We start from the raw sequence: 26,464 nt of genomic DNA, 5'->3' as shown, positions 1-26,464 counted from the left end.
CTTGTTTGCTCCTACATCTAATGTCCATCCCCTTTGTCGGAAGAAATTATTTTAAACGTTAACGTAGGACAGTTTTTGGCTGATTAAGCCTTAAATAACAAAAAATATTTGTGATGGTAATATTTTTTCCAAAAAGCACATTTTGTCACATGATTGACACCGCACGCCTCTAAGAGTAACATCTCAAAAAATTATGGTTGGGTGCTACCTAACAAAGTTATTTGTATAAACACATAGAGAAACTAAATAGATGTTAAGAAGATAAAGTTGACAACGTACAGATACTAGAACTAAAAGTCAAAAGTTACCAACAAGAAAATTGGATTACTGTTGAGCACCCACCTAGCAGAAATATAAAATAGGGGCATGAGTCCCAGAAACTGTGAGAAATTTCCCAGAACTTAAAGATGTAAGTTTTCAGGTTAAAAAGACCTGCTCTGTGACCAACAACTTGAGAAAAGAAATGGAAGAATTAAAGCTTACAAATTGCAGATTTTCCAAGGTATAATGACAAAAGCCCCAAAACCAAGAGGAAAATAGTGGGCCCTATTTGTAGGACCCAAAATTAGAATGGTATTTTAACTGCATAGCAGGACTGGAAGTTAAAAGGAAAGAGTCAAAAGACTTTTAGAAGGTCTTTATTTTGTCATAATTTCAGCTTAAAATACATATTAAGCTAAACAATAGAATCAAGGGAAAATAAACTTAGAGAAAGATAAGTGAAGACTCTTACAAGTACTGTTTTTCATAATGATTTTTCAAAATTTCACTCCTAAGGAAGCTACAAAGTGAGGGGCAATAGCAAGACTTTATTTTGATTCAATGAAGGGTTAAAAAATGGAATTATCCTAAAGGAAAGGAGTATTGTAGGGTAAAATTTGAGGACCAATAGTCTTGAGAGCAACTATAAAACTTGGCATCTAAATTAAAAATTTATCAATTACTGGAATAAAGTGAAAAGATGGTTCCAGAGAATATAGGCTGTAGTTGTTGAGCTAATCTGTCAAAAGCAGAATGCCCATATCTAGGAGATACCCTCTACAGTATGGGTGTGGAGTAAAGCTTAGGGCCCTGGCGAAATAGACCCCTCCATCACTCCCTCACCCCTGCTCAAAACCCTCTGTTGTGGCACAAACTTAGAACCAAGTTACAGCTTTTACTGTTCAATGTACTTTTTAGTTACACAACTCCCTACTGGTTAATAAAGTTAGGTTAACAAAATTCTCAAACCTCAAGTAAACTGCTTCTTATAAAACTACATTTTATACAGAAACCCTCAGTGGCCGTCTGTTGGTGTGAGCTGTATGATCATTAGCTCATTTTACCCGTGCTGCAGTCTTGAAATGCTGTTTCAGGTAAGGTTTTCTGTCAGAGGAAGAAAATCAGGAAAAGTGGACTAAGAAAGAAAAAGGGCCACTCGAAGGGCAATGAGGAGGGAGATTTTGCGAACTCGTCTCAGGCTGCAGCATTTCAGGACGCTTAGCAACATGTAGTGTCATTCATTGTGCAATATTGGGACTATAGGTAAAGAGCTAAAGGGCATAGTAGAGTAGGTCCCCAACACACACATATCTCAATTTTTAGGAACAAAACCTTCATGGTGGTGCATACATGTAACCTCAGCCACTTAAAGCTGAGGCAGAATCACAAATTTGAGGCCAGCCTGGGCAACATACCAGCCTGTTTCAAAAGAAATGGAAGGAAAGAGAAAGTAAAGGGATGGGGAAGAGGAAGAGGGAGGAAGGAATAGAAGTAACAAGGGAAAACAGGGAACTTAGAAGTCATGGAGGATCATAACCTAGCTCATTGTGCCCCAAGAGAAGTTTCTTGTGTCTTCCATTTTTTTTTTTGGAAGGGAGGGGTCAGAAACTAGATATTTCAGAGTTGGGCCTCACTTCTAACTGGTGCGGCTTTGTAGACTGGTGTCTACCTTTGTAGACACAAGGAATTCAAAGAAACTATAACAGAGCACAGTGATGAGTGGAGAGCTGTCCTTTTGCCTGATAAAAAGTTTGTAGCTGAGCTACCACCTCAGTTTTGGAAGAAAGGAATTACTTGTCTACACCTACACCAAAACTAAATAAAATGCCAATGCTTTGGCACCTTATTTTACTGTAGCAAAGTAAATACAGAATTTGCAGAGACCCGAATTTCACATAAACACTAATCTGGCATGATGGCTATTTCACATACCTGTTTCTTTGAGCCAGATTCAGTTTATAAGAAGTTGCTGTCTTATAAAGTTGCAGCTAACTTACCATCAGCACCAATGTTTTATCAACTCAATGTAAACGGAAGTCCCAAACAATCATGCTGGTACTTCAGTATGTTTTAGTCTTAGAACTGTTCCCTAGAATCATCCTTAGTCCACAGATGTCAATAAAAGTATTTGAACAGATGAAGTGAATTTGATTCATCTTAATTGCCAGAGTCCCATTTTCCATAGGAAATTGTTGGATTGCATATAATTCTGGTACACACACAACAGATTCTTCAGTTTTTCAGTAGAGTAGGGAGAGAAGTGGGCTTTTTTGAAAAGACCTGAGCAATTAAAGAGCCTTTTCAGCCAGGGTAATCATGTGTGCCTGCCTACACTGCCAACCAGTTCATCAGGAAGAGCCCCTCCCATTAATATGTTACCAATATTACCAGTTCATCTGAAGGCAGAGTCAGAGACAAGCTGCTCACTGGGACCATTCACATTGGGCTGATCTGGGCTCTAAGTTTACTCTCTACCTCCTACTTGTGGATAAAGATGTCAGCTCTCATCTACCGCTCCAGCACCATGCTTGCTTGCCTTCTATAGACCATGCCCCTTGCCATGATGTCCTCTGAAACTGTGAGCCCCTACAACCCCCAGTAAGCTCATTCTCTAAATTGCCTTGGTCATGATATCTCTTCACAGCAATAACAAAGTAACTAGATGCTGAGTCAACTGATATCAACATTTCCACAATTCTTTTTGTTTTAGAGGTAGTAAGTTAGATGGGCTCTTGTCAATGGAAAAGATAGCATTTGTCTTCTTATCTCTAGATGACCTCTGTCTCACTTATTTCAAGTGATGGTTCCCTGTCCCTGTGCATATTTGAGAGCACAGCTCCTTGCAGCAGCAGGCTGTTTCCATGAGGCACCAGCCCAGAGACAGGAATATGTGACACCAGGTATGGAGTAAAGCCTACTCATCTTTCTCTACTCCACCAATAGGATACACACACACACACACACACACACACACACACACAGAGTAGGTGCTAAATATTCCCAGCATTCAAATTTTACATTTTAAAAATCAGGTACAATATTAGAAAAAATACTAAAATACAGTATTTACACTTGCCTCCTTTTAGTGTAATGTAGCTATAGTGAATCATTGCAAAGCTACTTTCTTTCAGTTATTCTAGTAAGGAACCCTGGGGGCAATCTAAATTATAATCCAGTTTTCTTCTATCCACTGGCAAGTACTGTGCTATATTCTCTGTGACACTTATTTCCCCACGACCATCACCATGTGGTGCTTTTCTCGTTAGCCTTCAAGCCCTAGCCCAACTCTCACCTCATCACTTTCCCAGGCTTTTTGGAGTGTTATTCCCCTGGCCCCCACCAGCACTTCCACAGGCTACTTCCAGATCTCTGGCCAAGCTGTGTGGAATACTTACTGATTGACCTTCCCACTAGTCTTGAGCTCACATGCAGATCTCAGATTGGTTCCCATTTGTAGCCCCAGCAAACAAATTGTGTTTCAAATGTGCCTGGAAAAAGCTGCTCTACATTTAGATCACGAGCTAATGGGTGCACTGTGAGAGGCTGTGAGGACAGCTTCCCTCAGAAAAGGCACGTGCTGTACATTTACAAAGCAAATGCCTTTCCATGAGTACAGTGTACAACATCACTCACATTATTAAATGGGAAAAAAGCAAGCAAGTCAAGAGAATATTTTGCAAGCATAAATCTACCTATTAAAAATGTCCAATGAAATGATTTTTTTTAAAATTTCCTTAAAATCTTTTATGGTTTTCTTTCTCTCAGTCTTGCTAAGGAAACAGAATCAAGATCACTGGGCTTTAGCTGAAAAATATGCTTGTTTTGGCTAATTTAAACCTTTCATGAAAATGAAAAGTGGAAAAATGTTCCATGTTACAGCTCAAAACAGAGCACATTAAAAATCATATTTGTGAAAGAAATATTTTTTCTGCAGTAAAGGATTAAAGTTTATACATGGTTAACTTCAATCAAATAGTTAATTCTTGTCCTCTAAAAGACTGCAAGAATGTCCCTACTGCCAGAATCAAAACAGGCTCAGTCTCATGTCAATATCAATACAGCGTCAGATGATGGAGAGAGGTGTCAGAAAGGAGACTTAGGGGGAAAGACAATCTAAAAACTTCTCTACAACTAATTAGACATGTTCCAGAGCCTTTTTCTTTCAGTAATAAAATGAATTGATAAGGTGTTTCAGACTAAAAAGAATATATGAAATTCGACTGACACATGAATAACCTCATGTTAATGTATAAACCATAAAATACGCAACCGACTGCCAAATTCTATTTTTTTCAGTGTAAAAAAAAGTCCCCATAGCAAAGGGCTGCTGTACCTATGTGGTGGTTTAAATGAGAATGGCCCAATAGGCTCACATATTTGAATATTTGGACCCTAGGTAGTGGACTGGCTTGGAAGGATTAGGGGGTGTGGCCTTGTGGGAAAGGTGTGGCCTTTTGGGAGGAGATATGCCCCATTGGATGTGGGCTTTGAGGTTTCAAAAACTTACACCAGACCCAGTCTTGTGCTTTCTCTGCCTTTGTCTTGCTGATAAGATAAAAGATATCACTGGACCTTACCTTGTATCCGGTTTTAGATTTTCTACTGTAGAAAAGGTTTGATTGGTAATTTGAATGGACTTGTTCTTCCCACTGAATGACCCATTTTCTCTGGATATGACTTCATATTCTGAATATGGAAGAAAACAGTAGACACTTGTTATTTCTCGGTTGATTTGTTCCTGAGGCTAATAGTATGATGCTAAAGGCATTCTCATAAAGATGACAGATTGACTGCAGTTCTAGGAACACAATCTAGAAAAAACATTTCTTTTAAATATTGTGTATATGTCTGCATGTGGGAGGGGTACATGTACATGTGTGTGCAGGTCCCTGTGGAATCCAGGAGACGGTTGTTGATCTCTTAAAGCTATAGTTACAGCTGACTATGAGATGTCCAGCACGGGTTCTAGAAATCAAAGTCACATGCTCTGAAATAGCAGGAAGTGCTCTTAACATTTTGCAGCCCTGAGACATCATGATCTCACCTTTCAGCAATTTTCAGTTACCAGATGGCAGAGGTTCTCAAAGTGTTTGGGGAATGGTATATCAAGTATTCTTTCTGGTTTGTCAGTGTTGAAGAAGGCCTAATAACTGATGAAGACTGATGACCATTGCTTTGGATAGTTTATGGTTTTGCAACTGGTGGATGGTTTTGTAGAAGGGCCAGTTTAGGGAAAATATGTATGAGGGATAGTGTTTAAATGGAAGCCATGTCTCTTGCTATCTTATTTAGAGAGAAGGTTAATGGAGTATGGTGTCCAGCTACAACAAATCTGAGCTTAAAACCGTGTCAGTAGCAAAAGTTAACCAAGTGATAAAAACCCTTTCTTGTTTGGAGCTGAAGAACTGGATTTTGAATGTAACGCATATTTATGTTGCCTGGATAGTTTTCTTCATATTAAATACAAATTACAATGTCTGAATAAATTTCCCTGAAAGACAGGTTTCTATGAATCTGAAGGGCTCACTCATCAGCAGGGAGAGACCTGCAGAATAAGAGAATCTGACAGACGTTTTTCCTTACTTCTTTCTTGGGAATTAGAAGAACTGCACTCTGTATTATCTGAAATCAGGTGGTATTTTATGTAACACTAAAATTAAAAATGAACTCTATGGAACAGATCATTAGGAAAAAAAGCTCTGCTGTTTAGATGTAGACTAAGAGAACAATATAAATGTAGAATTGTGACTGAAGAGTTAAAATTGATCCTTTGCCATGAAAATTTTAATTGTGAAAGACTCTAAGTAGCTCATTAACATCTAGTAAAAAAATAATATGAAGAGAGTTGGTTAGGTATATAAAGTATACTCTACTCATGACTCGTTACAATTAAAAGTTTATAGAACTTAAAAATTATTACAGATCAGAAAGAGAAATACAGCTTTAATTTTAAGTCAGATAATCAAATGGAGATGTACTAGATAATTAAGTATATAAGATTAAATAATTCCAACTTGATAGCCCATGTCTTTTAGGCAAAAAAAAAAATGGTTTATCATTTGGTTTCAGGAAATTAGAACTCCTTATTTGCAAAGTATATAGTCAAGAGTTTGGGTTGGTTTAATATATGTAGAGAACCAATACTGAAAATTGATGAACAATTAGAACTTGAGATATCTACTGGCTCAACCCTAGAAAAATCAGCAAGACCAGGCAGATTTCTAGGAATACTGGTGATGATGGGCTCTTTCTCAGAACAGAGATTCTAAACTGATGAGATAGCAATTCAGCAAAGGTAATGTTTACATGGGATGTTGCTCAGATCACACGTTTTTGTAGGAGAGAAGTTTTTTGTTCTCCTTTATCCAGAGTAGAAAATATTTCCTGGAAGATTCTGTTTGTCCTCATCCAAACTCTGGCCCTCATAGTGCTCCTTTCTAGTCTGTGCTTCTATTCTCTGCAATGTGGGCCTGGAAGCAGCAGTCACATGGACTCAGGCTTACTAGGTACCATGTCCTCTAGCAATTACAATTGTTAGTCTGTTATTCTCATTTTTTTGTTTGATTCTCCTTTTCTATGTGTAGAATCAAAGTGTGTTAAACAAATCATAACAGATTCAAAAAATGACTCTTGGTTTCTTATTTCCATGAAGAATTAGGTTGGTGTAGCACAATCAAAATTTTCAGACAAGTAGCAGCCTGGAACTGAGGGAGCTTTTTGTTTGTTTGTTTGTTTGTTTGTTTGTTTTTCAATTTCTCCAAGTTAGTTAAAAACCATTTTTAGCCTGTTTAGATGTTCTTAGCCAGTTTAGAAACTGGGTTGGTAAAAAAAAAAAAAAAAAAAAAAAAAAAAGCTATTTTAAATATTATCAGTCATGTCAAGTCTATTTAAAGTCCTTGGTTAACTAGGAGCCCATAGATCTTTTTTCCATCTATGACACTTTGAACAACAGAACTGTGTCTTCTTAGATGTGATTTTTGTGCTACAGTTTGACCCAGGCTGCCCAGGTACTGTGCTATCAAAGCTTCCCACCATAGTATCATATCCTAGTGCCATAGTCTTACCAGTGACAGTGTCATTTAATGGCTTTTCCCAGTCCAAGATGACAAATGAGGGGCAGCCTTCCACAGTGACCACAGTGAGGTTGGTGGGTGGATTCTGTGGTGGGCTGGTAGCATTCCCCTCTAGGGCTTCCTCTGTAGGGAACCGTCTGACAGAGTCAGTGATAGAACAGGGCCTGTTGTCAGGCTTCGGGATATATCGTACATGAGGACCTAAGAGTGGAAAAGAGAAGATACTCTCACAGCACACTAGAAACTTGTGAAGAAGGAGGGGGAGGTAACCTAGTAAATTTGCATCTATTGGAAGAATTCAGCGTCACATTCTGAGAAGACATTTGAAAATAGTCCTGAGGATGGCTTAGACACAAAATTCTAAACTACTATCTCTGGGGTATGTGGTAAAGATACTGCATTTATAGATGTACCTAGTATTGATTTCTTTGGATACACCAAGCTAGACTCACAAGGACCAAGCAATTCTGAATAATCAACTGTACCCCAGAACAAAATCCAAGAATATTTTAGGGATGAAATATCCAACCTCCAGCAAGATAAAAGTCACAAAAAAAAAAAAAATGTTGTTCCTGGTGAGAAAAAAAAAAAAATCATTCCTTTGAAACCAACTTCAAACTTGCACAAAGGCTAGAATCATTATATATGGAAGACATGGCAGATATAAAAATGACCCAATTCAGATTTCTAGAGATGAAACTGTATGTGGTAGAACTAATACAAAAGATACCACAAAACAGAAGACAAAGAACTTACTCTGTTATATAGCATAACACACACACACACACACACACACACACACACACACACACACACACTGAGAGAGAGAGGAGGAAGAATGAATGGATAATAGAAATTGTGAGCTTTGGGAAACTTTGAAGAGTTTTCATATGAACATAATTCAAGTTCCTGAGGTAGAAGAGGAGGTATATGAGCACAAATATATTTTAAGAAATAATGGCCTTAAATTAGTTTCAAACTTCTAAATCACAAGTTCAAAAAGCTAAAAATAGAAACTTAAGAACAGTAAATATGAAGATAACTATACCAAACATAATTAAATTTCCCCAAATCAATGGAAAATAGACAACTATTTAAAGGGGAGAGACAAAAAATATATAGAATGATAAAAGTGAGGGGTACAGTAAATCTCTCATTGGGAAGACTGCAAATAGAAGTCAAAGGCATGACATCTTCAATGCAGAATTAATCACCAATGAAAAATATTTCTTTAAAAAAAATGGCAGAATACTTTCTTTTAAAACTGGCAAACCCATACTGTAAGTTAGTAATTGAAGGAAACATTTCACTGGCTAGAAGTGTGCCTCCCCATAAAAGGATGAAAGGTGTGTGAGATAATAACAGTGTGTATACATGTAGATCGTATTTTAGTCCACATCTAACAGTTAATTTATTTTTTAAGAAGTGAAGACATTTGTGTGATGATTATTGAGAGTAATAGCGCAAAGCCAGGAGGAAAGAAAGGAGCTACACAAGCATAAGTGTGTTGAATGTGAGGCTCTTCACTGTCACTGGAAGGTAGATGGTATAAGGATCACACTGCCAGTCCCCACAGGACAACTGAAACAAGGAGTTGCAAGGAATAAGACACATAAAGTGGAATTAAACATTAAACGGACAAAAAAGAGAAAAAAAGGAACAAAGAATAGCTAAATTAAAAAAATAGCAAGGTGAAACATTACCCTAAAGGTATCAATAATAATTTGAAAGGTTCCATAAGCTACAAATAAGAGATTGTTAGATTAGCTAAGAAAAACACCTAATATGATGATGTCTAAAAACTGCAGTGTAAATACAGAGAGACTAAATTATGGTTAAAAGGAAAAGGTGAAAAAAGTGAAGTAATTCTGAGAAAGTATGACTGGATATATAAATATAAAAAATGCAGACTATCAAAAGCAGATGCTGAGACTCATGGCCAACATTTGGGTAGAATGCAGGGAATCTTATGAAAGAAGTGGGAAACAGTAAGATCTGGAGAAGACAGGAACTCCACAAGGAGAGCAACAGAACCAAAAATCTGAGCACAGAGGCCTTTCCTGAGACTGATACTCCAACCAAAGACTATGCATGGAGATAACCTAAGACCCCTGCACAGATGTAGCCCATGGAAGTTCAGAGTCCAAGTGGGTTCCATAGTAATAGGAACAGGAACTTTCTCTGACATGAACTGATTGGCCTGCTCTTTAATTACCTCACCCTGAGGGGGGAGCAGCCTTACCAAGCCACAGAAGAAGACAATGCAGCCACTCTTGATGAGACCTAATTGACTAGGATCAGAAGGAAGGAAAAGAAGACCTCCCTTATCAGTGGACTTGGGGAGGGGCATGTGTGCAGAGGGGGAGGAAGGGAGAGATTGGGACAGGAGGAAGGAGGGAACCATTGGGGGAATGCAAAGTGAATAAAGTGTAATTAATAAAGAATAAAAAAAAATGGAAAAAAATTTGGTTTCAGAGCAAAGATGCCCAGGAGAAATAGAAAACATCTTGTGTAATGAATACAAGGATCAGTCAATCAGTAATTTATTACAGTTGTAATAATTTAAGCCTGCACCTCAATGGACTTAAATTTAGAAAGAAGGAGACCAATAAAACTTGGTTAAAACTTGAAAGTGTGAAACCTAATGAGCTTGGAATTCTTGGGAGACAGAAGGGACTCACGGGCACAGGAAGCCATGCGCCAGGCAAGGAGAGAGACCAATCCTTGCCTCCAGAATTGTGAGAAAACGAAATTGTCATTCCACAACCAAGACTGTGGAATTTGGTTAAGGTAGACTGGAATAGTCAAATTCAAACCATAATTATATACCACTTTACTCCCAATAGAATGGAGAGAAACATTTTAACACTGACTATACAAAGTGCTGTTGAGGATGGAGAAGCCAGAGCCTTTATCACTACTGTCAGAAATATCAAACAATACAACGATGGAAAACAGTTTCGAGGTATCTTAAAACTTGTCTCTGCATCCATGAAAAAGAGTTATGCTCTCCTGCCTAACTTTTTTGGTTTGAGCTTGGCTGTGTGACTGTTTTAGCCAATGTATCCTAACAGATGTCACAAAATAAGGATCTCAAAATGTGACTATTTGGATCCCACCTCCCTTTAATTTATATTATGGTAAGAATGGCTTCACCTGGCTCAATTCTACTCGTCTCCACACCAAAATGCAGGCATGTAGGGTGGACCTGAGGCTACCCCATCAGGTAGCCAGGTGCACCTGCTACCCAGCTGTCTTGCACACACATGAGAAATTAATGTTGTAGTAAGCTCCTACAATATTTACACAGCACATACCTGACAGATCTACCTACAGAATAGTCCTAGCAAAAGCCAAAATGCAGAGTCAGGCATACCTACGAATCTGGGCTTCCCAAGGTGGTCAGTTTCTTTGGTTGGGCTTGAACTAAAATCAGTTGTATTACCTGATAATAATAATAAAAAAAATAATGAAAGGCTTGATGAAGGACAGAGAAAAATTCACAACACATTGACAGAAGCAGTAAAGAAAGATAACTAATATTTCTCCTAAATAAATTGCTTGTAGTTTTATTTCCTTTACTATTCTTACAATACATTTTGACCAAAACTAAAAAGGCCATTAATTGTGTTCTACATCAAGTAGTTCTGGACTATAATAAAAGTTGTAGATTAAAAATTGTAACTAATATGCTAATGCTCATTAATAAATTGAACTATCTGTAGTTTGTAGTAACCGTAATTTAGTAGTCTAAATTGTTTTAATTAGTAATTGGTCTACATTTTTTTGGTCTACATTTTTATTAAAAGAAAAAAAGACTTGGCATTTCTATGTCTGCCAAGAAAAGGAGCATATCCTTTAACAAAAAGCTGACAGATATTATTCTTAAATGAGAAGGCAAATATTTCTAAATTTGATGAAAATAGAAGACCTCAAACCAAGAATTTGTTCACCCTAATTTGAAATATGTTAACATCTTGGAGCAATGCATCTAGTGAGTACTAACAACTAACCAAATTCTTCCTCAGAAGCAGGAGCAGTTGGTTGCTTTTTTTCTGCCTCTGGTCTCTCTGTGGCTGTTCCAATAGGCTTGAGTGTTGCCTTCAGGGGTGGGGAAGTTATTCGCCCTGAGGAAATGATTCCTGTAATGCAGAACCAAAGCAATAAGGCTTTATAGAAACAGAGCCAAGTTTCCAATTTATTTATTCAATAAACATTTGTTAAGCACTTACCATGTGGCTTGGCACTATCAGCCAGGCTTGGAGAGCAATCAAGACCTGGTTCTCGATAGAGATAGATGCCTGAGCCAAGGATACTGAAACATCACAGATATTTTGAAAGAACTGCATAAGGTCACAGAGGGGACAAAGGGAGGGAGTGGCTATGTCTATGGGGAAAGTGGGTATCATGGGGAAGAGCGTCTTCACAGAAGTGCCATTAAAGAAACTATCCAGTAGGAAGAGAAAAGACCTTCAGTCTATGAATCATACCAGGAAAACATGGTTGAGGGAAGAGAAGGCCCAATCCTAGGTAAGCATGGAGGGGTCAAGGAAAGTAAGATCATGGAAGAACTTGAATATCATTGCTATGGATGCTATTTTAAGGTTAAAGGGCCATGAAAAGATTTCCAATGGAGAAGTAACATAAACAAATGAGATATTTCACTAGCCATGTTGAGTTAACTTAGCCATTTGGTCATCTGTGAAAAAAGTCAAGGAAATGGAATGGTCTTGCTTAGAGATAAACTTTGAGACATGGAGGACAGCCAGAAAAAGAGGACAAAGAGCTGCAGAGCAATGTCTAGGGGCCAGAACAGTGTTTCTCTGAGTTGCTATACTCAACCGTGTTATGCTAAAGTTTCTTATCAGTCTCCAAAACTTGATTCATCCAAAGTTCCAAGCAAGACTGAGTGTTTAGTAGACTAAGAAGGGTACAGAGTGGGTTTTATATTCCTTCTGGGAAAAAAGTCCTGCTTAGGCTACCAGTCAAGGGCTACTAGCTGGACTGACTTTGAATTAGCTTGTAGTCATGGGTGAGTCAGGTAGATGGATCCCTGCTTTTCCCCCTATAGACTCAGGCCCTTGGTCCTAGAGGGAGTAGCAAGCAAATGGCAAACAAACTGAGGAGAAACTGCTTTTCAGTCAGAAACTGTGCTTGGCAGAGTCAGCAGGAAATGGGGGCAACATTTTCACCTGGTGAGAAAAGTGGGACACGGAGGCCTCAGTACATTTGGAGATAGGCGAGGAATGGCAGATGCCAATGTGGGAACCAAGACTGTTTGCAAGCACTTGTGAGAGACATCAGAGTAGTCCTGGACAGCCAGTGGATTTCTGAATCACCAGAACTGTATCATGGCAATTGCTAGTTGCTAGGCTCTAAAGTGAAGCCATTTTCTCTCAGTTAGAGGTGGATAGTAGGGCATGGAGAACAGTGACCTGAGGTAATCCCAGAAATGGGATGTGCCTCTGGCCTCTCCTCAGGGTCAGGGGTAGAGGGGTTGTACTAAACTATATTCTCTGAGAGGAGAATAGGATATCCTAAGCCAAAACACAAGACCAGTGAATTGTGGCTGAAGACACACAGCCTCACTCGGGGAGTGCTGCAGGGGTGGCCTCCTGCGTTGTCAGGGCACACTAAGGCATCAAACTGACTCAGCACTGAGACCCGAAGGCAAGTGCCACTCATGCCACAGCTGCTTCATATTACAGTTAATGAGAACAACCTGGTCTTCTCATGAGGCCTTCACTGGGCCTTGGCCCAGAAAGGCACAAGAAGCACAAGCTAGAGGCTGAATCCTCCCCTAGACATTGGGGGAAACAATCTAGAGCAGCGGTTCTCCACCTTTCTAATGCTGAGACCCTTTATATACAGTTCTTCATGTTCAGGTGACCTCCAACCATAGAATTATTTTCACTGCTGCTTTGTAACTGTACTTTTGTTACTGTTCTGAACTGTAATGTAAATATTTGTATTTTGTTTTCCAATGGTCTTTCCAGGGGCCCATGACCCCTGTGGAGGGGTCAGTCAATCCCCAGGTTGAGAACCACTGACCTAGAATCATGAAACACCTTAAAAGCCATTATCATCATCTTGTAAAAAAGAATGGCACCTACTCCTTTCCCATAAATCCTCTACACTGTCCTCTTTCACAGCTGTCTTTAATACTTGTATCCAGTTTCCAACTACCACACATTTAGGAAGTTGAGATTTGGAAAGGGAGGAATGACAAGGAACACATAGTTTGCTAGCAGTGTCCCTAAATGGAAGTGAGCTAAAGCTGTTTTGAACTGGATCAATTTTCACTGGTTCTTAATTTCATTCATGTATTCTAATTCAGTTATTACTGTCAAATTCCCTCTATACTCTCAGCACTCAGCTGGCCCTGGAATTTCAAGCACTGTCATCACAGAACTCACAATCTATAAGAGGAAGTTAAGAATACAAATAGCACAAAACCATTTGCTGTAGCAGGGATGTATACCGAGGACCACAAAGAACAAAGTGGCAATCCAAGACTTCTTAGTGGCGCTAGAAGAGGGATAAAATATGTGCATATCTAGGTCTGGCTGAGACCATTCTATGACTGCATGAACCTAGATATGGAAGTAAGAAACAACTTGACTGCTCACATTCCTCCCTCACCCCCAAGCACCATGAACCTAGCAATGGCATGAAGATGAAGTCAGTGTCAAGACATTGTATTTTCCACTCTCTCTAAGTGGCTGTCAATATACAGCAGCTCCTACTTGTAGTCTGAGATCATCCACTGTTGAGAGCTACATCAGGTTTGCTCTAGGCTCCAAGCATTCAAATATCTCAGAAGCAAACTGGCCTAGGTATGGAGGCATGGTTTCTTTTACACTACCCACTCAGAGTTGGTAATTCAACCCTTCAAAACTGTACTTAAGAGCATCCAGTTTCTGTGGCCAGCACAGGCATGTGTCTGTCACACATGCAGTGGCTTGTTGGGTTAGTGAGTAAAATGCAGTCATGGAGAGAGAAAAGAGGTAAATGAACATACCTGCACTTCCTGGCTTTCCAGTGACATTATTCGGTGGTAAGGGTTTTCTCTGTGGAGGCGTAGGTCTAGGGGGCTTAGGTCTAGGTGGCATGGGTGGGCGACGAGTCCCTGAGATTGTGGCTAAGAGATATTATAAAGTCAGGATTTACTACAAACAGATCAGTTTGAAATAATTAAGCTTTCATAATCAGCAGAGTAGCAGTTAGGTTCTAAGAGATTTCATATCTTATAGAGAAGTGTCTATATACATAAGTGCCTATATATAAAAGTAATAGATTCCTCTAAAATTATGCTGGTCATGGACAATGAATCACATTAGCATATGTAAATAATCTCCTGTAATCTTAGATAAAATATGCAGGCATAGATGCTTTTGGAGGTCATATATGGAGAACTTAACATCTTTCCCCTAGAGACACAACAGAAACACTGCTGAACTTTATTGTTCCTAATCATCTTTTGTTGTGAGCCTGCAATGCCTTTTATCATTTCAAGTTGGAATTTTTGAGCATATATAGTATTTCACACTATATAACAATGTTGGAACTTTTCAAATAATTATATCAAAATAGCTCTCATGGCAGCAATGGGAATCTGGCAACTGGAGCAACTCTAGTGTTGCCCTGTACAAGGATTCCTAGCTAGGGAACATGACTAGGAGCCAATTTTACCGCTCACTTTGCCCTGCCACCCCCAACCTTGGTGGAGAGCTACTAGCCCAAGAAATGGTACAATTTTAAATCTTGTTTGCCCTAATGGGCAAAGGAAAGCAGCTGGCTTTTTCTAGTTTGCATAATGAGGTCTACTTTGCAGGGTGCCTGGAAGAGCTAAAGGAGTCTGGAGCTCAAACTTTAAGCCATTATAGTTTAAAATGTATTTCTTTCTTTGTGTTACTTATGTTGATTTTAAATAATCAAGAAGAATTCTCCACCCAGAAAAATACTTTGTCACTTTAAGTGTTTTCAAGGCTACTAAGAAGACAGACAAAGGAGAAAGAGGTAGGAAAGATGGCAGAGGGAAAGGGGGAGGGCCTGTCCATATGCTTGCTCAGGTGAGGATGGCAATGAGAAGATGGCAAGACTAATGTGCAAGAACCTCTCTCAAAGCGTCCTTTTAAAAAGCAAGAGACTGGACTGTCAGCTGCATGGTCTATTACACACAACTTACTCTTCCAACAGGAACATAAATCAGGCCAAAGCATATCATAATAAATCACACAAGAATCAAGCTTGGGAAAAAAAAAGCCTTTTAAAACCCAGTGGCTTTGTACTACTTGTCCATTATAGCGCCTCAAAAAATTATAAGGAGCAGCCATTAAGTTATTATCCTCCACAGCATTTTGAAAGAATTTAATTTGCACTTTCTTTCTCCAAGCTTGGTCTTTTGGAATGTTTGCCCAACAGCTTGCATCTACTGCGAATGTGGTTCTCATACACAGGGGCCATGCAGACATTGTCCATCACCTACTGCTGCGACTGTGCAAATCTCAGAGCTGAGGCGCCATGGGATCCACCTCTTACTCTTTACCTGTTTTTTTTGTGGCATGTGAGCTCACTGTCATGTTTCTCCCAGTACTTGATGGCTTAGGTGCTTGCTTGGTTCCTAGGAACAGAGACAACAGGGATAATTGTATAAACATTCTTTGTCATGGGTACCTGGTAGGAGTTGTCTGGGAAAGTGTGCATATCTTACATAAGCACTTTTGTGCTCATTTTAATCGTCTTCTACTATCCAGATATAAAACTACTAAAAATCCTGCATTCCTTGGCTCTGTTTTCCCCTGTAGAGCTGGAGTTGGACTGTGGCTTTTGGTACTGTCATAATTTTCCATGGCATTTGTCCTGCACTGGCTGCCTGGGAGGTACTGCTTCACCAGACAGATTTTTACGAAGAGCGAATTGTCACCTTCTGCCAGTCATTATGGGTACATTTTGTGGTTAAAAAGATAATTTTCCTCCAGCTTTCCCAATGCCCATAAATAAACCTCAGAAATTCAGTGTGGTTGGGTTTATACTTATTGAACTGACTTAAAAAATATCCCTGTGCAGGTCTGGCCCATTAGATTGTTGAAGCTACAAGCTAGATCTTTACCTTTGGGGTTTATAAAATAGTAGTGGATTTGCCTAGAACTCCAAGTTATTGTTTGAAGAAAACCAATTCAAAATTGCTTTGTGTGATGTTTTTCTCCCCCAAATGTGGTGATTATCTGGCCATTTGCCTAATTACCTAGGATAGGTTTTGGAAAGCTTCCATAGGAGATGGGCAACCAATATGTCTCATCTTAGCTTTGTGTTACTATTCTTAAAAAAAAATCTTTGCAAGCCAGATGCAGTGGAGCACACCTGTAATCCCAGTATTCGGGGAGGCAGAGGCAGGTGGATCTCTGAGAGTTTGAGGCAGCCTGGTCTACAGAATGAGTCCAGGACAGCCATGGCTGTCTCGAAAAATAATAAATATATAATCTTTGCTTTCTTTATACAATTTTTAAATTAACTGTATCATTTTTCATTTCTTCCCTCCCACTCCTCCCATGTACTTTAGCCCTACCTTGATCTCTCTCAGAGTCATATATACATAAATAAACATTCCTTTATGCATATACACACACATATATGTATATATACAAATATATAACATACCCAGTCTGTTTACTATTATTTGTAGGTATATGACTTCAGGGCTGACTATTTGGTATTAGATAACCAATTACAGGCTAGCTTTTCCCTGGGGAAGACTATTTCTCTTACTTTCAATATTTCTTAGTTGCTTTTAGTTCTTTGTCTAGGGTTGGGGCCCCAGGAGATTTTTCCCCCTTCCACACTGGCATGTCTGTTGGTGTCACCCTTGTTCAAGTCTTGCTTAGGTAGCCATGTTTGTAAGACTTCATGGGTGTAGTTTCCCTGCTGTTTCTGGAAGATGCACTCTCACAGAAGATATTCTGTCCCTCTGGCTCCTATGAACTTTCTGTGATTATATTAAAAAAATAATCTTTCTGGGTATCTGATACGTGTTTTTCTTTTGTTTTTGTTTGCTTGTTTTGAAACAGTCTCACTATGTAACTTTGGCTGGCCTAGAACTCACTGTCTAGACCACACTGGTCTCAGACTCAGAGATTACTCACCTGCCCCTGGGAATGGGGACTAACATCTTGTGCCACCATTCCTGGCTCTGACAATTTTTATTAAGAAACAACAGAAACAGTATTTAGAATCTAAGTAAAAAAATATACTTCAGAAACTGTCTAAAAAGGAATCCACGTGCTGATGGCCTGATGACAAATAAGAAAACATATTTAATATGCTAGTTAGTAAATTAACAGTGACAACCACAGTAACTAAATGCCAACAAAGCTGATTTTACAGTTAGGTCTCAGAGAAGGTAAAAAGATACTATTTAAACACATTTAAAGACATTATTTAAATATGTAGACAGATATACTGATCACAGATAAAGAGCTTTGCTTTTGGTAGTTTGAACTAGAATGTTTCTCATTGGTTTATGTATTTGAACACTTGTTCCCTTATTGGTGATCTTCTTTGAGGTAGGTTATGGAAGTTGTAGAGCTTTGACAGAAGGACATCACTGGGGGAGGGTGATATATATATATATATATATATATATATATATATATATATATATATATCCTTATCTACTTCCTGTTTTCTGTGAATCGTTGAGATGTATCTCTCAGGTTCATGCTGTCTCCATGACATACCCACCTTTATGGACATCTAAACTTCCAGAACTCTAAGTGCAAATAAATACTTTTTTTAACTTGCTTTTGGTCATGATGTTCATCACAGGAACTAAAAGTAACAAACACAGAAGTTGGTATCACAGAGTGGGGCTGCCGCTATAAAGAACCCAGCCCAATTGATTTCTGGAAGAATGTGGAAGACTTTGAAATTTTCTTCTAGAAAAGCTGTTCCTGTGCTTGGGATTCTTGGTATCCTGGGGTCAGGGAGATGGATTATGTGACTAGTTCTTCTGTAAATGACACACAGGAATAGAAAAACACTTCCATTGTGCCACTGAGGTAACTCGGTTTGCTGAGGTTTGGTTTACCACAACACATACACACACACGAATGCCAGTAGGCTGTGTGTTCTTTCAGTAGATCTTATTAGCCCTTCTCCAAATATTTTTGTCCTTCAAAAACAAAGTATTTTATTTCTAATAATGTACAACCACTCTTCATATATATTACTTGATTTGAGCTTTACAAAGCTTCCATGTGAGATATAGCATCCAGGATAAGTATGGAAATTAAAGGCCAAATTAAACACAACTGCCCAAGGTCTTACTGCTAGGAAATGCTGGGACTCAGAATCACATGCTCTCAGCTCCAAAGCCTCTTTCTCAAGCACTAAGTCCTCCTATTAGCTCCTTCTTGTACTCCTCACAACGACTCTAAATGATTATAGTCCTATGTACTCCATCTCCTGAGAGGGCTACAGTGCCACCCTGCATGAGAGTTAATGGCTTTGGCTGGCAAGTATCTGTCCTATGACCATGCCACCATCATGTGGCAATCACACACACACACACACACACACACACACACACACACACACACACACACATATTTGCAGGCTTTCAACAGTTCTATAGGGCAACTGCAGATCCACTGACCCTAGGATAAGTTCAGGTAATTGCCTGAAGGCAGAAGTGAGTTGGAGATAAAGCAGAAGGGGGAGGGAGAAACATGGGTCAGCAGGAGAGAGGGTGAGAAGAGGAGAGGGAAAGCGGAAAGGAGACTACATTAGAGCACAGGGGTTCTCAACCTTTCTAATGTGAGACCCTTTAATACAGTTCATATTTTGATGATTCCAGTCAATAAAATTATTTTGTTGCTACTTCATAACTATAAATTCACTACAGTTACACATTGCAATGTAAATATCTTATACGTAGGATATCTACTTTGTAACCCACTTCCAAAGAGGTTGAGACCACAGGTTGAGAACTACTTAATCAGAGGCCATTAGAAACTTCCCAGTTGGTTTCTACACAGATGGAGACAGGAAGCACACCATTATGGTCTCTAGATATAAATAAGCAAACCAAAAGCACACCTGGCTTTGAAATCATACAGAAGATAGCAGTATCTGAAAGCACTGGAAAGGACCATGCAAACAGCTCTGGAGCTCACTTGGGAGAACTGGAGACAGACAGTGAAGGCTAGGACCCTGATAAACCAGTCAACTTGGGTAATTTAAGGTTAGAGGCTGCACAGAATCAGAATGAGGAGAAAATTAAAAAGGAAACTAGTAGGAGACCTTGTAGAGAACGGAGCTTGTGGATGGTGATCTAGCCCAGACTGTGAGATGAATTCTTTTCTCTCAAACAGGATTAACTGACATACATGCTAAGGGGCAGCTGGCCCTGGAGGCAGTGAGATTGGAACTTCAGTATGGCCCACCGCTGCCATAGGGGAGTTTTCCAGAATTCTATGGATTTACGAAATTCAGCACTTTGCAATTTCTTGTCCAAGATGAAATAATGACTGGATATTTCTAACCATGGTAACAAAAACTTTGCAAACAAACATGTTGGTTTTCAGCTGTATCGGTCGAAATCTATTTTCAATGAACCAGTAACTCTATTTCCTGTGACTAAAAGGTGTGATATTATGGAGGACTGTTCTCTGTGGTTTTGCCTCCAAATCTTAGCACCTAGCTAAAACTTCATGAGAAATGAGCCAGCAACCTGGAAGAGGTAGCTAGATCCTTCACATACCTCACCCTGAAGAGTCTAGTTTCTCATTGTGAGGCTCACTCCACATGGGGCAGTAAAGTGTGGTTCATCACTGAGGTAGAGAGAAAGTGTAGAGAAGGGGAGCAGGAGGGAGATCTAGTAGGAGAGGGGGAGGGGGCTGTAATTGGGGTGGAATGTGAATAAATAAAAAAATGGAAAAGGGATGCAAAGAGTAAAGTCTGAGATCAGCTGTGTCACCAAGTCTGCCACATTACGTGCTCCAAGGCGGCTTCAGAATTCTACTTTGCCTGCATGTAAGGAGCCTTCAAATGGTGATGGCTGAGCAGCTAACCAGCCTAGTTGCTGCCATCTTCCAAGAAAAGTCAGACACGTTTCTTCTCTAAAGAGTCAGCAACACATGCTGGAGAGGTTGTGGAGAAAGGGGAACCCTCCTCCACTGCTGGTGGGAATGTAAACTTGTACAACCACTCTGGAAAGCAATCTGGCGCTTTCTCAGACAACTAGGAATAGCGAGCGCTTCCTCAAGATCCAGCCATACCACTCCTTGTCATATACCCAAAAGATTCTCAAGTACACAATAAGGACATCTGCTCAACCATGTTTGTAGCAGCCTTATTTCTAATAGCCAGAAACTGGAAACAGCCCAGATGCCCCTCAGTGGAGGAATAGATGCACAATTTGTGGTATATCTACACAATGGAATATTACTCAGCAATAAAAAACAAGGAAATCATGAAATTTGCAGGTAAATGGTGGGATCTGGAAAAGATCATCCTGAGTGAGCTATCCCAGAAGCAGAACGATGCACATGGCATATACTCACTCATATAGACATATAATATAGAATAAACCTACTAAACATCTGTACTCTTAAAGAAACTAATCAAGAGGGAGGACTCTTGCTAAAATGCTCAATCCCTATCCAGAAAGGTAAAGAGGCTGGACATCAGAAGAAAGAGAAAAGAGGGAACAAGTCAGGAGCCTGATACAGAGGACCTCTGAAAGGCTCTGCCTTGCAGACTATCATTGCAGATGCTGAGACTTATGGGCAACCTTTGGGCAGAGTGCAGGGAATCTTAGGAAAGAAGTGGGAAACAGTAAGATCTGGAGAGGACAGGAACTCCACAAGGAGAGCAACAGAACCAAAAAATCTGAGCACAGGGGTCTTTCCTGAGACTGATACTCCAACCAAGGACTATGCATGGAGATAACCTAAGACCCCTGCACAGATGTAGCCCATGGCAGTTCAGTATCCAAGTGGGTTCCATTGTAATAGGAACAGGGACTGTCTCTGACATGAACAGATTGGCCTGCTCTTTAATTACCTCCCCCTGAGGGGGAAGCAGCATCACCAGGCCACAGAAGAAGACAATGCAGCCACTCCTGATGAGACCTAATTGATTAGGATCAGAAGGAAGGAAAAGAAGACTTCCCCTATCAGTGGACTTGGGGAGGGGCATGTGTGCAGAGGGTGGAGGAAGGGAGGGATTGGGACAGGAGGAGGGAGGGAACCACAGGGGGGGATACAAAGGGAATAAAGTATAATTAATAAAGAATTAAAAAGAAAAAAAAAGAGTCGGGCAATAAACCGTGTTTTCTTTCTCACCACTTTCCAACTTAGAAATTTCTAATGTGAGTGACACCTTAACTGTGATGTCTATTGGGTCTATGTGTGGAAATCACCAAAAAAGCAGAATAATAAAATAATGATCGCTCCAAATTATGAGCCTTGCGCTAGCAAGATGGTTCAGTAGGTAAAGGCACATGAAGCCAAGGTAATGACAGAGTTCTATATCTGTGAGCCACATTGTAGAAAGAAAGGACCAATTTCTATAGGTTGTCCTCTGAGTCTCTGACTTCTATATATTTATAGGGACATGGGCTTATGCATACCCCTCCCATATGCAAATAAATAAATGCAATAAAATCTCAGCCTCTGTAGGCTAATTTCTAACCTTAAAAGAAAGAAAAATCAACTCACACAACGCAAAGCAAGAACCTACAATAGTGTTAAAAATAAATACTCAAGCTAAGACTGACCCTGGAGATGATGATGGCTGGATACTGTCTGCTGACCTTACTACCTGAGATAAACCACAGATGAAGCCCCAACCGATCAACCACATAATGTAGGACAAGCAAATAAATTTGGTTGGTCATTGGAAGAGAGCAAGGAATAGGGTAAAGGCACCCTACTTGCCCTGCCTGTGTTCTACAGTTACAGTAATTACACTACAGAAGCATCTGTCTTCCCCCAACTATTTTAGCTGAGATATTACAAAGACGACTTATGCACACAAGATGATAATGACAGATATTGCCTCAAAAGTGGGTCATGGGAAAAAAAAACTGCACTGTTGGTAAGTTAAAGCATAATAGTGCTATTTGTCTCTTTGGACAATTCTCATCATCCTAGAAAGAATCATGTTTGAGCATACTGGAAGCAGCAGCTCTCAAATAGGACCACAGCAACTTTTGTTTTTTGTTGTTGTTCATTTACTCTGTTTATACCTAATTTCAATTTTTACTTATGCAACCTATGAGGGATCATTTGAATATTAAACCTGTGTATTTAAATTCCTCCTGAGGGGATCTGAGACAAGATAGCTCTTCTTAGAGCGAGACTATAGGCAAATCTGAGAAATTATGCACTGCTAAAATTCCAGGTGGGAGGAATCAGTGATATAGCTCAGTACTAATAGGTCTCAGAAATGCATGGAATGGCCCCTTTCATTTGGTCTGAAAATAACTTAATTTCCAGAATTTCAGATACCATAATACTCAAGCAAATGCAGGAAGCACATTCTAAATGAATCTAAATGATTTTTAGATTAATTTCAAGTGTTACATCTTTTTCTAGGGAGCTGATCAAACATAACATATGCAGTAAATACATTCTAAATTTTATGCATTTTTGCATATGTAATTATATGATTTATGTTACTTAAAACTATCTCAAGAGAACAATGTAGTCCCATTTGCCCATGGAATAAATAAGTTGGATACTTGAACTTTTATTAGGTCCATTCTCATAGCTCTAATAAACTTGGGCTATGTCATTTGGCCAGATTGGTTTATAAATTTTAATAGGATGGCCACAGCAACCAGTTGTTAATTGTGTTGAATTAAGTTTGCATCTTCTTATTTAAGTTGCAGACTTAATTGCAGACTCCTAGCAGATAAAGGCCTTTCAGAAAGTTGTGATGGCTATTGTGAGAGATGAGAAACAGAAAGTCCAAGTCATTGCAAAGACTGACCTGTGCATGGAAAGTGGTTTGAAATAAGAAAAACAACAACTATTTTTTACTATTTCCATTCCATAATTAGCATTTAATAAAAATTATTTTTGAGGAATAAGACTATATATATAATAGCTAGTTTAGAAAAGTGAAAAAAGTTTTCCCAGCAGTTTTAGGGATATTTGAAGTTGATTTTGAAATGAGTTAAAACTTTAAAATTCTATTTAAATATTTTAAAAATATTTTCCAAAATGTATACAAAAAGAAACCTACTAAAATCTGTACACCTAAAGAAACTAATCAAGGAGAGGACTCTGGCTAAAATGCTCAATCCCGATTCAGAAAGGCAAAGAGGATGGACATCAGAAGGAGGAGAAAACAGGGAACAAGATAGGAGCCTACTACAGAGGGCCTCTGAAAGGCTCTACCCTGCAGGGTATCAAAGCAGATGCTGAGATTTATGGCCAACCTATGGGCAGAGTGCAGGGAATCTTATGAAAGAAGTGGGAAATAGTAAGACCTGGAGAGGACAGGAGCTCCACAAGGAGAGCAACAGAACCAAAAAATCTGGGCCCAGGGTTTTTTTTTCTGAGACTGATACTCCAATCAAGGACCATGCATGGAGATAACCTAGAACCACTCTACAGATGTAGCCCATGGCAGTTCAGTGTTCAAGTGGGTTCCATAGTAATGGGAACAGGGGCTGTCTCTGACATGAACTGATTGTCCTGCTCTTTGATCACCTCCCCCTGAGGAGGGAGCAGCCTTACCAGGCCACAGAGGAAGACAATGCAGCCACTCCTGCTGAGACCTGATAGACTAGGATCAGAAGGAAGGGGAGGAAGACCTCCCCTATCAGTGGACTGGGGGAGGGGCATGGATTGAGAAGGGGGAGGAAGAGTGGGATTGGGAGGGGAGGAGGGAGGGAGCTACAGGGGGGATACAAAGCAAATAAATTGTAATTAATAAAAATTAAAATTAAAAAAAGAAATTGTGCTCAACAAAATTATATGAAAATTGGCATCATTTAATATTGATACAACCAAAGAGAAATACATTTGTGATTATTACCTGTTCCCACTCCATTTCCATTGGCTGGCCTTCTAGGTTTGGTTTTATCAGGTCTTATAGTTGTTTTGTTGAGAACTACAACAAAGTAGGGATTAAACAGTTTAGACATTCCCTTGTTAAAAGTTTACAGCCAAGAAAAACAAAACTTCTCAGAGAACTGAAAATCATTTAACTAGGCAATAAAGTAATGACAATTCACATACAAAAAAGAATCCCTCATATGGTCCAGAATATAGTATAAAGAAACCACATTCTGGTTTGAAAGTCATATGCTTTCATAGATAAAAATGCAAATCTGAATCTGTACTGAGACGGACACTGGACTCCAATTTTTGTTCTTGAAAAAAAGTAAGTGGCAAGAGAATTTTTAATTCTGAGTGGGAATTATTTGACCTTGTTCCCTGTGTATGCTATAAGACACATTCTACAATAGAACTGAAGAAAAATCAAGAATACATTACATCTAGTGGAAAACCAAGACCTGAAATGTATTTAGAGTCAAGACCACCATTCATAACTCATAAGTTTGTGGTCCTTTTGTAGACATCTGTAAATACTATTTAATTACAATAGTCTTTGTATACATCCATTGTTGAGCACTGAGTCCTGACAACACCATGGCTCTTTTCTGTTTTTTAGAAAATCAAACACTGAGTGTGCCTATATGCATAAGATTTAGAGCCAGATTGCCTGTCTTTTCTGATTCCTCTCAGCACCCCAGTTTCCTAAAATACCTCCCAGGAAACATGGTAAGCACTCCGTCATTGTCAACTATTACTATTTCTGTAATTTACAGAAATGTTCAGTCACATAATAAGTCAGTTCACTCACTGATTTTTGTAACAGCATGTCACACAGAAATACCTTCTTGTAATAGATTTTTCTATCTAATTACCTTGAAGAGTTAGAGATCATAGCCAAAATATTGGCTCTCTATATGAAGGAGTAGGAGTTAGCAGCTTCCCAGGAGGCAGGCAAAGAACAAAGGTTCTAAGTAGATTAATATGTATTTTTACATGGACATTTAAGATAGATAGATAACTTCCTGCTCCTCCCTCCCCAAGAAAAACACTTAGTGGGATTTTAGCCATCTCCCCCCCCAACACCTAAGGAACTGTTGGGGGCACTAATATGGAAGGAAACAATTTATTGCTCTTTCTATGTCCAGATTATCCAACACCCTGGGACAACCCAAACTAGCCAGTTCCCAGGGACAAAATGGAATTCATTTTATTTCCACACATATCCACGCCTCAGAATCCAGATCTGGGTCCTCTTCCCATCTAGAGACTCTGCCTCTCTCGACTTGGTTGTCTTTGTGCTGCTGCTTTCAACAAGATCTGGCTGAGTGATGGAACCTTGCTTTCCTGCCCTTTTATCCTTTACATTAGCATAGAAAAAGAAACCATCCCTGCATCCGTGGATGGCCTCACTCTGACAATAATATACGTATACTTGAATATTACATACACAATATTCCAAAAACATAAAAGCATTGTCTCCCTTCTGTCACATACCTGAAGATACTTTCATAAAGACCACACCTTTATGAATAACTGTGCTCATTTAGTACCTCAAAAATCCCTACAATCACAACAGAAAAGGACAAGAAGCACCAGACAGGCTTTAGCTGGTGACCACTACAATGCTTGTTCTATACAAGAACAACTAACTGAGCAAGTAGTCCTTCTTTAAATTCCAAAGAGAGTATAGTTACAATCCCTCTCTGATTTGGTAAGTATGAAGTATCTCTAGAGACAGAACTATAATTTTTGTTGTTTGTAAATATTTTTATTCTTTGAAGCGTGAACAAGAATTCCTGGATCCAAGTGAGTACCCTAGTAAGGGAAACAGGGATTATTTCTGACATGAACTCAATGGCTGGCTATTTGACCTTCCCCTCCCCCTGAGGGAGGAGCAGCCCTGCTAGGCCACAGAGGAGGACTTTGCAGCCAGTCCTGATGAGACCTGATAAACCAGGGTCAGATGAAAGGGGAGAAGGAACCTCCCCTATCAGTGGATTTGGAAAAGGGCAAGGAAGAGATGAAGGAGGGAGGGTGGGATTAGGAGGGAAAGAGGGA

General features: G+C 39.4%; 1 protein-coding gene across 3 annotated transcripts in view; it reads right to left on the bottom strand.

Moving 5' to 3' along the window:
- Abi3bp (ABI family member 3 binding protein) overlaps positions 1–26,464 on the bottom strand; it is a 211,150-nt gene that overhangs the window by 13,033 nt on the left and 171,653 nt on the right. For all 3 annotated transcript variants that reach the window (XM_055594593.1, XM_055594575.1, XM_055594585.1), the window contains 7 exons: positions 24,384–24,458; positions 15,883–15,957; positions 14,356–14,475; positions 11,348–11,476; positions 10,711–10,779; positions 7,326–7,535; positions 4,839–4,947 (listed from right to left, as the gene is read on the bottom strand). In XM_055594593.1, coding sequence (XP_055450568.1) covers positions 4,839–4,947; positions 7,326–7,535; positions 10,711–10,779; positions 11,348–11,476; positions 14,356–14,475; positions 15,883–15,957; positions 24,384–24,458 — 787 coding nt within the window. The remainder of the gene's footprint in view (positions 1–4,838; positions 4,948–7,325; positions 7,536–10,710; positions 10,780–11,347; positions 11,477–14,355; positions 14,476–15,882; positions 15,958–24,383; positions 24,459–26,464) is intronic.

Source organism: Psammomys obesus, unplaced genomic scaffold (genome assembly GCF_907164565.1).
Source record: "Psammomys obesus unplaced genomic scaffold, mPsaObe1.curated_primary_1811, whole genome shotgun sequence".
NCBI classification, from domain to species: domain Eukaryota; kingdom Metazoa; phylum Chordata; class Mammalia; order Rodentia; family Muridae; genus Psammomys; species Psammomys obesus.
This window is presented reverse-complemented; position numbering and strand designations above follow the sequence as displayed.